Here is a 15,895-nt window from a genome sequence, read left to right as displayed (position 1 = left end):
ACCAGCTTGGGGAGGTCTGGTAGAAAGGAGTCTCTTTTCAGGTTTGCTAATAAACACAATCGAGAACGGAGGCGCGCATGTCATTACTACAAGCTCGATTTTATTAGTGTTTGGTCAGTGAGTCTGCCACGAGCATAGAATGAGAGGCAGATAATAAGGACAGGAAGAAACTGATCAACAGTAAAGTGGCCCCATATTTATTTCTCTATTCACAATTTACACTGTACCAGTTTTAACAAAGGATTCGAGAAAGCTAGATATCATACAGGAAATGGTGACTCTAGATAGAGGTAAGGAGCCTCGGTGATTTCTTGCTTTATAATTATTTTTCAATTACAATACAACTACCAACTACCAAGAGCTTAAGTTCCCACTGGAGTGGTACATAACATTTCATTACTACTAGAAACCATAGGAATGTTCCAGGGAAACAGACTATCATCATTTAGTGAGGTGGAGTCTAGCCAAAACCCAGGCTAACTTCCAGATGCCTGCAGATGAGCTAAAATCCTTTTAAAGTGCTTAGACTCTCCAGACACTAGTTTTAAGTCTTTTCTGGGAACTGGGAGTTTTTATGGGAGGGTAGTTAACTATTGGAAGAAAACATTTGGACCCTGCACAGAAGGCCCTGCAGGGATGGGTGGTAAGTCCAATAAGCAAGATTTCATCTTTTGTAGCTCCTGGATCTCATCATTCCAAGGGCCATAGTGCACCATCAGAACCTTTTCTGCCTTTTGTATTGTATTCAGCGCCTCTGGTATTGCAAACCTGAACCACGGGAGGTAAAAGGAGTAAATCCACCCATTCAACCAAGCAAACTTTAATCAAGGGTCTACTCGCACCCTGTGAAAAATACAAAGTTATAGAAGGTCAATTTGTCCTCAAGGATCTTACAGTCTGGAAGGGTTGGTGAGAGACTTTCACGAACACACGGCAAGGCAGAGACTGAAAACAAAGTTATCAGAAAAAGCATGAAGGTTCCAAGGTCCTGAGAAATGGGAAAATCTCAAAGTGTTAATCTGGTGTTTGTGCCACGGTTTACTCAGGAGCCTTCGTCTCCAGGTAACCAAGTCCATCCCTGACCTGCCTCTGCAGCCCTGTTCTCTCTCTCTCTCTCTCTCTCTGACCAAATGGGTGACCTCTGTGTCTTGGGTATCAGATCCACAAACCATTCGTAATCTTAGGATCAAGCTTCAAACACTGCCTCAGCCAGGGTGCACTGATGGCAGCTTTAGCAAGGCTGGAAGTAAGTATTCCATCTAGAAATAGGGCCTCCCAGTGATCTCAGCCACAAAGGTAGATGACATCAACCCTACTGTTCCTTCCGTGAAACCTCCAAAGCAGGGTTTCTCAACCTTGACACTATCGGCATTTTGGGCCGGACAATTCTTAGCTGTGGTAACAGCATCTCTGGTCTCTACCCTGAATTGTGACAACCAACTGTCTCCAGACATGGCCAGACATCTCCTGGGGGCAAAATTACTCCTGGTTGAGAAGAGCTGCTTTAAGAGGAACAGGATAGGGAGGAGGAAGAGCTCCTGGACTTGAAGTTGCGAGAGTGAGGGCAGTGAGAGAGGTGTGAGGAACCCAAGGACTGAGAAGAGGGGCCACATGCAGGTGGTGGGACTGCTTGGCAACTTCTCCCTAGGAATCTCCTTTCAGAGCTAAGAGCTTTCCCCATATCTCTCAGGAGGAGATTCTAAAGCTTCCATTTTTCCATAAAACAGAAGGAAAGGATCTCTCCTAAAGGGGAAACGAAGAAGTTTCAACATGCTTAACAGCACCACAGAAAAAAGGTAAAGGACAGAAGAACCTAATGAAAGACAGGGAGTGGCCTGGAAGGTGTCAGGAAAAAAGAGAAAGACTTACCCGTTGAAGAAGAGTTGGGCCAGTTTGAAGAGCTCATGGCCCATTTCAACACTGGACGGCCCATGGCGAACCTCAACCACTTGGAGACTCTTCTGTAGATGGGTAGCTGACTTTTGCCAGTCCCCTGCAGAGACACAAAAATCTGGTTCCAGGAGAGAATCACAGTCAACTGTGGATGAATGTTTTCAGGGTGTGGAAAGCTCAGTAGGAGGGAGAACAGCTTTGGCTGAAGGCTAAGAGGTAGGCTAGGGTCATGACCAAACACACAAGGCAAACTTGTTCCTCAGAACAGAAAATGAAGACACAAGTCATACCTAAGGCGGCATAGGCCTGGGCCAGGTCATCCTCCATTTCTCCCACCAGACTGTGTTCTCCTGACAGGAAGCTCTGGGCATCACGCTGGCACCCCAACAATAGCTGAATGGCTCCCTCTATCAATGCAAAGGAAAGTGGCCTCATTACCACACAAACCCAGTTCTGGAAATGTGAACCCAGCTCTTAAGTTCTATATTGGCTGGGTTGAATGTGGAAACCCTACTTTGTCTCCTTCGGTTGTGACCAACCCACAATGTTTGTTCCAGTAAAGCTGTTGTTCTCTTATGTTTTCTCTTTCTATAGAAAAAGGTGCTAGGTGAGGCCTCTCCACATTTACTCTGGGTTTCCAACTTCAGTGGCCTAGATTCCACTTATGACCATGATTTCTCTTGACACTGAAATCTAGGTTAAAGGTCAGCTTTCACAAAGTTCAGTAAATAAATTCCTATGACATCAAGTTCGAAGGCAGAGTTTGCAAGGGTGATGTGGAATTCTACAACTGTCTCTCTGAAGAAAGCAGGATACTTCCATCCATTGGACACACGCTCCACTACTCTCTACAAGAGATGAGGCTCTGATGAGAGCAGTGAATCTCTTTAGAAAATTAAGTCATTAGGCCCTGGAATTAAAAATAAATCCACTGAACTTCTGGATATGCACAAAGATCATGGGTGTCAGAGATAACCCTTTAGTTATCATGGGGGTATTTTAACTTAGCTCTCTGATGCACAAGAGAACAACAGCTTAAATCCTCTGGCCCTTTTTCAAGGACACCACACAAATTCAGCTGGTTAGGGTTTGGTCTCATTGGCCTGCATAGCCATCTTGTGGCTGGCATGGGGATAATTAAATGTAATTCTTCCATCATCACTGAGTCTCCTTGAGTCCAAGGTGATCTCAGAATGAATAAAAAGGAAGGGGCTGGAGGACCAAAGCAGGGAGCCAGTCTCACCTGGTTTATCATTTCTGAGAAGCTTCCGGGCCATCCCAACCTGCTGCTGAAGGTCCTGTAACCGAGAGATGAGGTGATCTCTGCTGACTGACTCCGTACAGGACGTGCTGCCACAGATCAGTACATCGTCTCCCTGTGGAAGTCAGTTTTGTCTTTATTCCTGTACCACAGTCGGTTAGCAACATTGCATGTGCCTTACATTATAGGGTCACTCCACAGCTTCTGACCCCAAAGAGATGCCGGCAATAATACACCATGACCAAAGCCTGACTCACTTCGGTTTGACAGCAGCAACTCTACCGAAAGCAGTAGATGATCCCACCCTAAGATTTAATTTTTGCAACCAAAATTAAACTGGTATTACAATTCACAGTTTCTTCCCATCTCTAGACTCCTTTCTTATCTCTCTTTAGGGTCAGAGCTTTGGATGACAGACACATTCCTAGTGGTTATGAAAAGGCCATATGAGTACAGAGTTGTTGGGGGCATCTGGGTGGCTCAGCTGTTTAAGCATCAGACTCTTGATCTCAGCTGAGGTCTTGATCTCAGGGTTGTGAGTTCAAGCGCCATGTGGGGCTCAGTGCTGGGGGTGAAGCCTATTTTTTTTTTTAAAGGGGGTGTCTGAGTGGTTCAGTCAGTTGAGTGTCTGACTCTTGATTGTGGCTTAGGTCATGTTCCCACAACCCAGGGTCATGGGATGAATCAAGCCCTGCATTGGGCTCTGTGCTGAGTGTGGAGTCTGCTTGGGATTCTCCCTTTCTCTCCCTCTGCCCCTCTCCCCGGCTCTTGCTCTCTCAAATTAAAAAATAAAATAAAAAGAGTACAGGGTTGTTGAATCACTTTGTTGTGCATCTGAAATTAATGTGACACTGTGTGTCAACTATACTTCAATTTAAAAAAAGCAAAAGCCATAAGAAAACCAAAGGAAGAGGTGCCAGGCGAGGCCTCCCCACATTTGACCTTGGGTTTGTAACTTCAGCTTTCCAACACATCCAGCTCTACATTACACTTATGGTTCCCCTAAGAATACTGTGTCCTCTGGCAGAGGAGAAAATCTCCGAGGTGAACATTTGCTGGTTTTTAAATGCCAGTATTGGGGCCCCTGGGTGGCTTAGTCGGTTAAGCGTCCGAATTCAGCTCAGGTCATGATCTCGCGGTTCATGGGTTCGAGCCCCGCACTGGGCTCTGTGCTGACAGCTCAGGGCTTGGAGTCTGCTTTAGATTCTGTCTCCCTCTCTCTCTCTGCCCCTCCTCTGCTTGTGCTCTGTCTCTGTCTCTCTCTCTCTCTCTCTCAAAAATAAACATTAAATAAATTTTTTTTAATTAAAAAAAAATAAATGCCAGTATCTACACCCTCATTTGGCAATAGCAGCGTGATTTCTCCTGAGGATCCTCCCCTACCCTCCCCCACTCAGGACCCCGTGGCTGAGGGGGTGGTCATGTGGCTCCAATCTGACCCATTCCTCTGGGCCAAATGGCTGGAGGAAAACTATGTGACTGATTTTCCACCAGCCACAGGGATCGGGCCAATGAAATGAAGCACAATTTTGGCCTATACTGCTGTGAGAGGAGCGCGTGTCTTTATCCTCCCGGACCAGGAGGATGTGAGGTTGGAACTGCCGGTAGCTATCTCGCCACCACCACCAGAGGGAAGTCTGTCCGAGGATCGCCTCGCTGAGAAAGTGGAGCTGAGGGAAGGAGGGAGGGGGAGAGAGAAATCGGTCTTGGTGACATTATCTGAGTCCCTGGATCCAGTTGTTATCTGAAGTACCCCCATCCTGGGACCTTTTAGTGATTTATTGAGCAAATACATGCCCAGTCTTTTTTTTCCCCCCTTCCCTCTCCCTCACACCAGTTTAGGTGGGATTTTCTGTTATTTGCAAGAGACAGATTACTAAATCCAACGTTTCCTGTGGTTCCTGTGGAGGGGTAACCAGTGTGCGGGGAAGATGAGCTGAAGGGGAAGAGACTTGCTCTCAGCCTCCCCTAAGAAGCCTCCAGGCTTCTCCTGAAGACTTATGGCCTCTGGGCTGGATGACTGACCTCCAGCCAAAGTAGAGAAGCAAGAAGAGAGATTTACCTGCATGAGCGCCCCGCAGCTCCTACAGCAGAACGCCTCCCACCGGGGCCCTGTGGCGGCTGAGTGCTTCTCGTTCTGACAAGCTGCGCAACTGCAGTCAAAGAAATACTGTGATCTCAGCTTCTGTTGCCTTTCAGCAGCACGCATCCTGCTCTGGTGAGGCCCTGCAGAGAGACCACATGTGGCCAATAGTGAAGGCCAGAGGGAGTCAAGCACTAAACTCAAAAAACTTCAGTTTAGGGGCGTCTGAGTGGCTCAGTCAGTTAAGCATCTGACTCTTGATCTCGGCTCAGGTCATGATCTCATGGGTTTTTGAGTTCAAGCGCCGTACTGGGCTCTGCACTGACAGTGCAGCACGGAGCCTGCTTGGGATTCTGTCTCTCCCTCTCTCTGCCCCTTTCCTGCTTGCACTCTCTCGTTCTCTCAAAATAAATGAACAAACTTTAAAATAAAATAAAAATGCAAAAAAAAAAAAAAAAAACCCTTCAGCTTAGCAGAGGATCCGGTCAATTATTCATCATGTGACAGGTGCCTTTTACTCAAACATTTGTGGAACTAGATATAGAAATAAGCTTCTGGGGTGCCTGGGTGGCTCAATCAGTTGAGTGTCTGACTTCAGCTCAGGTCATGATCTCACAGTTCGTGGGTTCGAGCCCCGAGTCGGGCTCTGTGTGGAAATATCAGACAGAGCCTGGAGCCTGCTTCAGATTCTGTCTCCTCTCTCGGTCCCTCCCCCGCTTGCATGCATTCTGTCTCTCAAAAATAAATAAATGTTAAAAAATATTTAATTAAAAAAAGAAAGAAAGAAAGAAGCTTCCAAGTTGGAAGGATAGGAAGGAAAAAAACCCAAAAAGTTATTCTGAGCCCATTTTTGGCAGAGGAAGTTTATGGGATTAAGCAGTGAGATACGTGATAGCTTAGACACAACAAGGCCAAGGAAGGAGGCCAGGAGGCCTTTTCTTTTTCTGGCCCAAGTATGCACTGCCTTCACCTGTCCATTGGTTTGCCCATTCTGATTCACCCTGTCCTTTCCTGCCAGAGAAATGTGGACAGTGGCGAGGCAGGGAGGGCTCACCATAGCAGTGGAGAATCTCTTGCCCTTTTCCAATCTGCTGTGATGCCCGAACGGTGGCGACGGTGCTAATGAAGGACACGCTGGTGTTGGGGCTGCAGGAATGGTTCAGGAGGCTGATGACAGGGAAGATGCCCGTGGCAAGGCGGACCTGCCTGCTGTTGGTCACGCTGTTCTCTTTAGATCCTGAAAGAGCAAGAGGAAAGGGAAAATGTGTCAGGACAGTAGTCTTGGCCTCACTGTCGATTCCTCAGAAGATGAGCTGGGCAACTGGGCCTGAAGCCCCGTCTGAGTCATAGCTCCATAGCCGGATCTGATACATATCAGATGAAACATGACTCACAGCAAACTCTCGTCCTCAGGAAGCAAAGCAAACGAACACATGAAAAGTCCACTGAATCCCGGAACCCAACCATTGCGTCTCGATACCAGAAAAATCCAAAGATTAGAACTTATTTTTTTTTTAATGTTTATTTTTGACAGAGAGAGAGGGAGAGACAGAGCATGAGCAGGGGAGGGGCAGAGAGAGGGGGAGGCACAGAATCTGAAGCAGGCTCCAGGCTCCCAGCTGTCAGCACAGAGTGCGATGCGGGGCTCAAACTCACAGACCGCGAGATCATGACCTGAGCCGAAGTCAGACGCTCAACTGACTGAGCCACCCAGGCGCCCCCAAAGATTAGAACTTATTAAAAAAAAAAGAATAAAAAAGGAATTATCAGCCGGGAGCCTTCTAGGTAGACAGTTTCATAATGTTCACCAGGACACAGAAACCAGAGTGCCTGGTGAGATGATTTCCCGAAGACTTTTATAGTCGATGCTGCTTTTGTTTAACCGGTCTCTGGTTAGTTAATAGAACAAGTCACCTGATCACTATCCCAAACTAGACAGGTGATAATATATTTAAAAAAATCATGTTCCTTATGCTTACCTATTCGTTCTGCCCTCTGTCCCAACTTTATGGGAAATCAGTCACTGAAAAAAACCTCTCTGGAAAAGCTCTAATTCAAGACAGTCACATGTCCCACACGATCTCTTCTTTGAAGCACAATTAGCCAGCAATTTAACTATGTGATTGAGAATTAGGAAGGAAGGAAAAGGCCTCTAAGCGGGGAGGCTATTTCTGCACCAAAGCTCGCGACTGATACTCATAGATGAGTTCTTTATGCTCTCGTGTGGTCCTATTTGCTCTTATTTTAGCCACAGTTATAGCTGCCTTAGTTATTCAGTTTCTCAGCCCACAGCAGCCCAGAAACAGAGAACTAATAAGAGGCAGGTTTTATGACAACGGCAAAGGAGACAGGTGACAGACAGGAGAGGGAGGTAGAAAACTTATATAAGAATAACAGCCCGAGGGCAAACAAAAACACTAGTACCGTTCAAGTTTTACTACCGGTGTAACACTTCCCTTAACCAGAGGTTCCTAGACTGACGGCGTACCTACATGGGTTTTGTAATGGCCATGCACGGCTCGGGAATATGTGTGCAAAGGCAGATAACCCTGGGCATCCAGAAAGGCTTAAATTGTGTTCAGTGGCCTTGGTGTAAGCGTGAGGAAATCGTATTCCCAACGAAACCGGCTGAAATATGAAAGCTGCCGGTACTTCAAGGGAAACCTTCAGTTTTCTGGAAACCTGAAAAACCATCGGCTAATTGCGGTATCATGGCCTATGCCAGGAATCCCAACACACCAGTTGCCGAAGAAATGAAGCGGTCTAGGTGCAAATGTGATGAATGAAGAAAATATCATGATCCATCATGTGAAAATGTCTTAGAAAGGAAAACGTTGAATATAGGAATAATGTTGTCTCTCTGCAGACAATCCTATTATCTGTTGCTATGGAGGGCAAGAAAAGAACAAGTAAATACAATTCGCAGGGAATCCAAATGACTCAATTTTAGTCACCAGTTCTACAAACTGTATTGAAATCTTTCATCAGAGCTTGTCTTCAGTATTTAGCAGATTTTAGTTTCCCTTCCTTTTCCCCCTGGCCAATGCCTACCTTCTGGTGTATGTGCTAATGAGCAGTAAAAATGCTAAAGGGTAGGCAGCGAGAAGGAGCAGTACAGGGCACGAACAGTTTGTTGTCTGAATAATCAGCCTCTGCATAATTAAAAGTTGACTTGCATTCCCAACTACTGATAACTGGCAGGCTATATTAGCACAGTTGTTAAAATTTTCCCAGAAAAAATTATCACAATACGGTGAGTAATGGCAGCTTTGTGAATTATTTATAGATTATCCTCTAACATAAGTAGGTCCAGGAACTGAGTGGGGTGAATATTTATGTCGGAGTTGAGTCTCCCTCTAATTATTTCTAAAAATGAAGTATTGATTTAAAAAAATTACCCAATATTTTACATTAGTCATCTGCTAGGAGAGATAATGGAAAGTGAGAATATATATGTACCTTATCAACCAAATTTAATATGTGACATTTGTGCATAAAACGAAAACGAAAACAAAAGAGGGAGTGATTCTTTATTTTACCAAAAGTGTACCTTAGTAATATCCCTAGTGCATTTACAATGGGGTTCAAGTACAGAAAAAGAGATTTGTTCCAGACTTCCAGACTATACCTATTCCGGTAGGTATTTTATAACAAAAGAAATTTGTGTGTATAGCACACAGATAATCAAGGATCCAAACTGGAGGTAGATTCCTTGGTTGTTGAAGAGTGAAAGCAAAGGGCAGTGAATTAATCTGAACCTGCATGGAACCTCGTTAAGCCTTGTGATGAATCCAGATACCTCTGGAATCTGCCATTCCCACTGAGATAGAAGCACACATATCAGGGTCTAGAATATCATCTGTGGCCAGTTCTGTGCCTTAAGATAAGTACCAAAGAGAGGTTTCTGATGAACTTTGATTAAATAGGATTCATACAAAGATAATAACATACTTTTCATAGGTTTTGGTCAAAGTCTATCCTAGTTAACACTTTAATCCTTCTGTGCTACTAATGAAAGAGCTGCTAATGAAATTCAACGAGAACACTAAACTGAGAGGTGTCAGAACCCCAAAGAAATAATAAAAAGGGATATAACAAGATTAGAAATATGAGCAGACTAAAACAAAATCAGTTGGATTCAAAAATGAAAGTGAACATCACTGGTAGGCTGGTAACTGGTACAACTTTCCTGGAGGGCAAATTCCCAATATGTATCAAGTGTCTTAAAAATGTTCATACGGGGCACCTGGGTGGCTCAGTCCCTTAAGTATCCGACCCTTGATTTTGGCTCAGGTCTCGGGCTCTGCACCAACAGCACGGAGCCTGCTTGGGATTCCTCCTCTCTCTCTCTCTCTCTCTCTCTCTCTGCCCCTCTTGAGTTCTGTCTCTCAAAATCAGAGAGACAAATGCTCATAGAAATAAAGTTCCCATTGTTTGAATTATTTTTGTTATTTAGAAAACTAATCAACATTACAAAAGGAACACATGGTAGTCAGAAAGAAATTACAAAGTGAAAATTGTAGAGAAAATAAATCATCTATAAGCCTACCAGGCAGAGGCATTTTCTTGTAGTCCTCTTTCTAGCCTCATGCATGAAATTTTTCGTGTCATTGGCCACGTGGTACACATAGCGATTTATCGGCTACTTCTTTTCACTTAACATATCATGGCCATTTCTTTATACTCTAACCTAAAATCCTTATCAGAGTTAAAACAAACAAACAAACAAACAAACAAATCCCCCAAACCCAACAAAGCAACTTTGCCAATCTGACAGGGAAAAAATGGTATCCAGTTTTAATTACAATAGAGACATGAATTTATTTTTATTATTTTATTATTTATTTTTTAATGTATATTTATTAGAAAATGTTTATTTCTGAGAGAGAAAGAGAGAGCATGCACAAGCAGGGGAGGGGCAGAAAGAGAGAACTTCAAGCAGGCTCCTGTCAGTGCAGAGCCTGGCTCAGGACTCAAGCTCACGAACCGTGAAATCATGACCTGAGCAGAAATCAAGAGTCAGAAGCTTAACTGAGTCACCCAGGCGTCCCACCACTATGCATATTTTTAAAGACTGATTGCTAAAGATTTGATTTTAAGATTTGCACAGTTGTTAGAAACACTCTCTCATTTTGTCATGCACATTTTAGTTTTGTTTATGTTGTTTTTTTTTTTTCCTTCCTGGGGGTGGTTTGCTGTTAAAATAACAACTATTTCATTTGCTTATAGTGCTGTGTGCCAGCAACTTTGCCCAGAGTTTACCTGAACACTTTTTTCTGCTGGTCTTGCCCCGGATTACTCACATGATTGCATTCGTCTGGCACAGTCTTTTACCCGCAAGAAGGCTAGCCTGGGCTTGTTTATGTGGCTACACAATTATTCCAAGAAAATGACACGGAAGCTACAAGGCACCTTAAAGCTTAGACTCAAAAGTCACATAATGTCACTTCTACTGCATCCCATGGGTCAAAGTAAGTTACAGGGCTGGCCCAGATTCAAGGGCACAGGAAACAGACTCTACCTCTTGATTGGAGAAAAACTAATGTCAAGTGGTAAAGGGGCAAACATAGGGATGGGCAAAATTGTTGGGGTTGTCTTTGCAAACAGTCCTCCCCAGAGGCCTGGAGGTTCACCCAGCCCTCTCATTATCCATATAAGAATACTGAGTGAGGGGCGCCTGGGTGGCTCAGTTGGTTAAGCGTCTGACTTCAGCTGAGGTCATGATCTCGCGATTCCTGAGTTCGAGCCCTGTGTCGGGCTCTTCACTGACAGCTCGGAGCCTGGAGCCTGCTTCAGATTCTGTCTGTCTGTCTGTCTGTCTCTCTGTCCCTCCCCTGCTTGTGCTCTCTCTTTCAAAAGTAAATAAACATTTAAAAAAAACAAGAATACTGGGTGAAATTTCTCTGACATATCTTTCCAGATATGTCTCCTGAGGTAAGGGGAACAAAAGCAAAATAAAAAGCTTTTGCACAACAAAAGAAAACAACCAACAAAACTAAAAGGCAACCCACTGAATGGGAGCAGATATCTGCAAATGACAGATCTGATAAGGGTTAGTATCCAAAATATATAAAGAACTGATATAACTCTACACCCCAAACAAAAAATCCAAGTAAAAAATGGGGAGAAGAATAGAGATTTCTCTAAAGAAGATGTATGGAAGGCTAACCGACACATGAAAAGATGCTCCACATCACTCGTCATTGAGGGAAATGCAAATCAAAACCTTACATCTGCCACAATGGCTAAAATGAAAAACTCAAGGATCACCAAGTGTTGGTGAGGTTCTGGAGAAAAAGGAATCCTCGTGCACTGTTGGGGGGAATGCAAACTGGTGCAACCACTGTGCAAGACAGTTGGGTTCCTCAAAAAGTTAAAAATAGAACTATCCTATGATCCAGTAATTGTACTACCCAAGGAATATGAAAGCACTAAGTCGGGGCGTCTGGATGGCTCAGTTGGTTAAGTGTCCCTGACTCTTGATCTCAGCTCAGGTCACAATCTCACAGTTCGTGGGATTGAGCCCCACATCAGGCTCTGTGCTGACAAGAGGAGCGAGCTTGGGATTCTCTCTCTCTCCCTGTCTCTGTCCCTCCCCCATTCTCTTTCTCTCTCTCTCTCTTTCTTTCTCTCAAATTAATAAACTTTAAAAAAAATTTTTTTAAGGTTTATTCATTTTTTAGAGACAGAGACAGAGCATGAGTTGGAGAGGGGTAGAAAATGAGGGAGACACAGAATCCGAAACAGGCTCCAGGCTCTGAGCTGTCAGCACAGAGCCCGATGAGGGGCTTGAACCCATGAACTGTGAGATCATGACCTGAGCTGAAGTCGGATGCTCAACCAACTGAGCCACCCAGGAGCCCCTCAAATTAATAAACTTTAAAAAAAAAGTTTAAAAAAGGTTTTTAAAAACAGAAAACACTAATTCGAAGGGATATATGCACCCCTATGTTTATTGCAACATTATTTATAATAGCCAAACTATGGAAGCAGTCCAAGTGTCTATGGATAGATGAATGGATAAAGAAGTGGTGTGTATGTGTATACACACACACACACACACACACACACACACACACACACACACACACTGGAATACTATTCAGCCATAAAAAAGAATGATGTTTTGCCATATCCAACAACATAGATGGAGCTAGAAAGTATAATGCTAAGCGAAGTATGCCAGTCAGAGAAAGAAAAATGTATGATTTCACTCGCCTGTGGAATTTAAGAAACAGAACAAATGTGAGGAGCCTGGGCAGCTCAGTTGGTTAAGCGTCCAACTCTTGGTTTTGGCTCAGATTTGTGGGTCTGAGCCCTGCGTCAGGCTCTGTGCCTCAGTGCAGAGCCTGCTTGGGATTTTCTTTCTCTCTCTCTCTCTCCTTCCCCCTCTCTCTCTGGCCCTCCCCTGTTTATACTCTCTCTCTCTCTCAAAATAAATAAATAAATAACCTTTAAAAAGAGATTAAAAAAAAGAAAAAGAAACAAAACAAATGGACAAAGGAAAAAAAAGAGACAAACCAAGAAACCAACTCTTAGCTATACAGAACTGATAGTTACCTGAAGGGAGGTGGGTGGGGGATGGGGGAAATAGGTGATGGGGATTAGATTAAGAGTGCACCTGTCTTCATGAGCATTGAGTAACGTGTACAATTGTTGAATCACACTGTTGTACACCTGAGATGAATACAGAACTGTGTGTTAACTACACTGGAATTAAAAAAATAATAATACTGAGACACAGAGAGGTTAAATCATCTAAGTTCATATGGAAAGTTAGTGGTTAGATTCAGCAGAATGGAAACTCAGGTCTGTTGCCTCCAGTCCCATATTTTCATCCCTTCAAGGACCTCTTTCACCTCCATTCTCTATCTTCTTTATTGATTCTGGTGTTTTTGATATTTGGTATTTAGGTTAAATCTAGCTATCTTTTAATTATCAAAATTAGATACCAATGCTTTAAAAAGCTTCTCTCACCCCAAGACCATATAAGTGTTCACTTATCTTTTTTGAGATATTTTATGGTTTAATGCTTCACTATTTAAACTTAATGATTCAGAGAAAGAATTTAATACTTTTTTAGGGGGGCTATCACATCAGTACCAAGCCCTTTCAGTATGTATGTATGTATGTATGTATGTATTCTTCTTCTTAAGAGTTCAGATTTTATTAAACAGGTTACAGAAGAGGTTTAGTTAAAAAAGACCAACTACATCCACATGATCATCAGACTCCTCTGATTCTTCTTTTTTTTAAATGTTGATTTATTTTTGAGAGAGAGCGAGAGCGAGAGTGAGAGTGAATGAGTGGGGGAGGGGCAGAGAGAGGGGGACAGAGGATCTGAACCAGAGCCAAAGTCAGACACTTAATCAACTGAGCCACCCAGGCGCCCCCAGTCTCCTCAGGCTCTTCTTTCTTTGCTTCCACCTCCTTCTCTTCAGATGGGCAGCAGTGGTGGCGGGGCAGGACCTCCTGCGGGTACAACGCCAGCTGCTGGGGCGGGTCCATCAGCTCCAACTTCTCAAAGGACATTTACACCCTCTGCTCTAATGGGGGCATTGACCTTAGCCTTCCTGACCACCACCAGGTCAGGTCATACAGGCTGAGGGCAGGGGAGATGCAGGCCAGCTCGGACACTGAGGTCCTGGGTGGGCGAGTGCCAAGCAGACGCTGCAGGGCGTGCTGCTTTGTGCAGGAAGGGAGGGCCTCACCCCAGCTGCTGCCTTAGCTTGCTTGGAAGGACCCAGTAAAAGAGTTCGGTACTCTTACAAAAAGGCCATTCTCATCACTTATTTGAGATGAACTTTAGAATCACTGTCAAATTCCAGGAAAAATCCAGTTGTAATTTTGTGTGAAATTGCATTACGCTGATTTGGGGAATGTGGGGGAACTGCCATGTTTAGTTTTCAGTCTTTCCATCTAAGAATATGGCCTGTCTCTGCATTTACACAAGCCTTCTTGTACATCCCTCTAAATTAAAATATCCTTGCATTTCTGGAAGAAAGCCTACTTGGTCTTATAGTAGTGTTCCGTCAGTAAACTACTGGATGTGATATGGCAGTAATTTTTTTCAGGGCTCTAACAGCTATATTCACAAGTGAGACTAGTCTATAGTTTTTCTTCTTGGCTTTACAAAATGAGTGGGAAAGGGTTCCAGATTCCCCCATGCCCTGGAACACTTTATAGTGTATAAAAATGATCTTTTCCTTAGAAGATAATTTTTTCTTTGCTTTCTTTATTTAAAAAAAAAAATCGTGGCTAGGGGTGACTGGCTGGCTCAGTCGACTGAGTGTGCCAGTCTTGATTTCGGCTCAGGTCACGATCCCAAGGTGGTGGGATCTAGCCCCCTCTTGGGCTCTGTGCTGAGCGTGGAGCCTGCTTAAGATTTTCTCTTTCTCTCTCTCCCCCCAACCTTCCTCCACAGCTTATGCACACACTCTCTCTCTAAAATTAAAAAAAAAAAAAAAAAAAAAAAGTGGCCTAAATACCGTCCTTAAAAATTTTAAAGAACTTATCCGGAAAAGAGTTGGTCTGGCTTGTTTTTATGGAAATATTTTCATAATCTTTTTCAATTTCTTCCACAATCACTGGACTTTTGAAGTGTTCTCCTCCTCAGAAAATCGAGGCAACTTATATTTTCTACAAAGTTTTTCCTTCCTTTTATTTTGTAAGTAGGCTCCACACCAAACGCAGAGCCCAATGCAGGGCTTGACATCACGACCAGGAGATCAAGACCTGAACTGAGATCAAGAGTTAGAGGCCGCCCAGGCAACCCTACAAAGTTTTCTACTTAATGTTTTCAAGTTTAATAGTCTAAAATCATATTAAATATTTGCTTAAAGTTAAAAAAAATTATATTATTGGCTATATTCATTGTTCTTAACTTTGTGGGCTTTTTCTTTTCTTTTTTTAACGTTTATTTATTTTTGAGACAGATAGAGAATGGGAGCAGGAGAGGGGCAGAGAGGGAGAGACACACAGAATCTGAACCAGGCTCCAGGCTCTGAGCTGTCAGCACAGAGCCTGATGGGAGGCTTGAACTCAGGAACCGTGAGATCATGCCCTGAGCATTAGTTGGATGCTTAACTGACTGAGCCAACTGGGCACCCCCCAGGCTTTTTTTTTTTTTTCTAAATAGATTTCGTTATTACATTTGTCAACTCTTTGTTTATATCAGGGGTCTGTAAACTATAACCTGTGGGTCATATCCTGCCTGCTGCTTGCTTTTATACAGACTGTGGTCTGAGAACTGTCTTCACCTTTTTAAGTGGTTGGAAAAAAATGAAAAGAATAATGCTCATGTTGTGAAACATTATAAGAAATACAAATTTCAGAGTCCATTATAAAGTTGTATTGGAATCCAGGCATACTCATTCAGATGTGCTTTGTCAATTGCTGCTTTGGTGCTACAATGACAGAGCTGTGTGGCTGCAAAGGAGACATGATGGCCTGCAAAGCCTAAAATATTTACTATTTGCCCCTTTACAGGAAAAGTTTGCTGAGCCCTGAGATAAGGAGAACAAAGGCAAAAGAAATGTAGATAAAATTACATTTCCTTACAACTTGCAGCCCATTGACAGGCAGAGTAGGACAATCCTCAAGGAGCCCACAACTGCCTAATGGTAATGCTTTGCTAGAGGCAAAAAGCAAGCAGCCTT

At 43.6% G+C, this 15,895-nt stretch overlaps 1 protein-coding gene across 4 annotated transcripts in view; it reads right to left on the bottom strand.

Moving 5' to 3' along the window:
- SMYD4 (SET and MYND domain containing 4) overlaps window positions 1-15,895 on the bottom strand; it is a 69,503-nt gene that overhangs the window by 21,990 nt on the left and 31,618 nt on the right. For 2 of the 4 annotated variants that reach the window (XM_019817359.3, XM_006939979.4), the window contains exons 6-10: window positions 6,292-6,474; window positions 5,217-5,380; window positions 3,137-3,269; window positions 2,184-2,300; window positions 1,870-1,993 (exon numbers count right to left, since the gene is read on the bottom strand). In XM_019817359.3, coding sequence (XP_019672918.2) covers window positions 1,870-1,993; window positions 2,184-2,300; window positions 3,137-3,269; window positions 5,217-5,380; window positions 6,292-6,474 — 721 coding nt within the window. Of the gene's footprint in view, window positions 1-78; window positions 769-804; window positions 946-1,869; window positions 1,994-2,183; window positions 2,301-3,136; window positions 3,270-5,216; window positions 5,381-6,291; window positions 6,475-15,895 lie in introns of those variants that run through there. The other 2 variants (XM_003996433.5, XM_019817360.3) reach the window with 2 other exon arrangements.

This window comes from Felis catus, chromosome E1 (genome assembly GCF_018350175.1).
Source record: "Felis catus isolate Fca126 chromosome E1, F.catus_Fca126_mat1.0, whole genome shotgun sequence".
In the NCBI taxonomy this organism is placed as follows: Eukaryota; Metazoa; Chordata; class Mammalia; order Carnivora; family Felidae; genus Felis; species Felis catus.
Note: the sequence above shows the minus strand (reverse complement) of the source record. Positions and strands in the feature narration are given on the sequence as shown.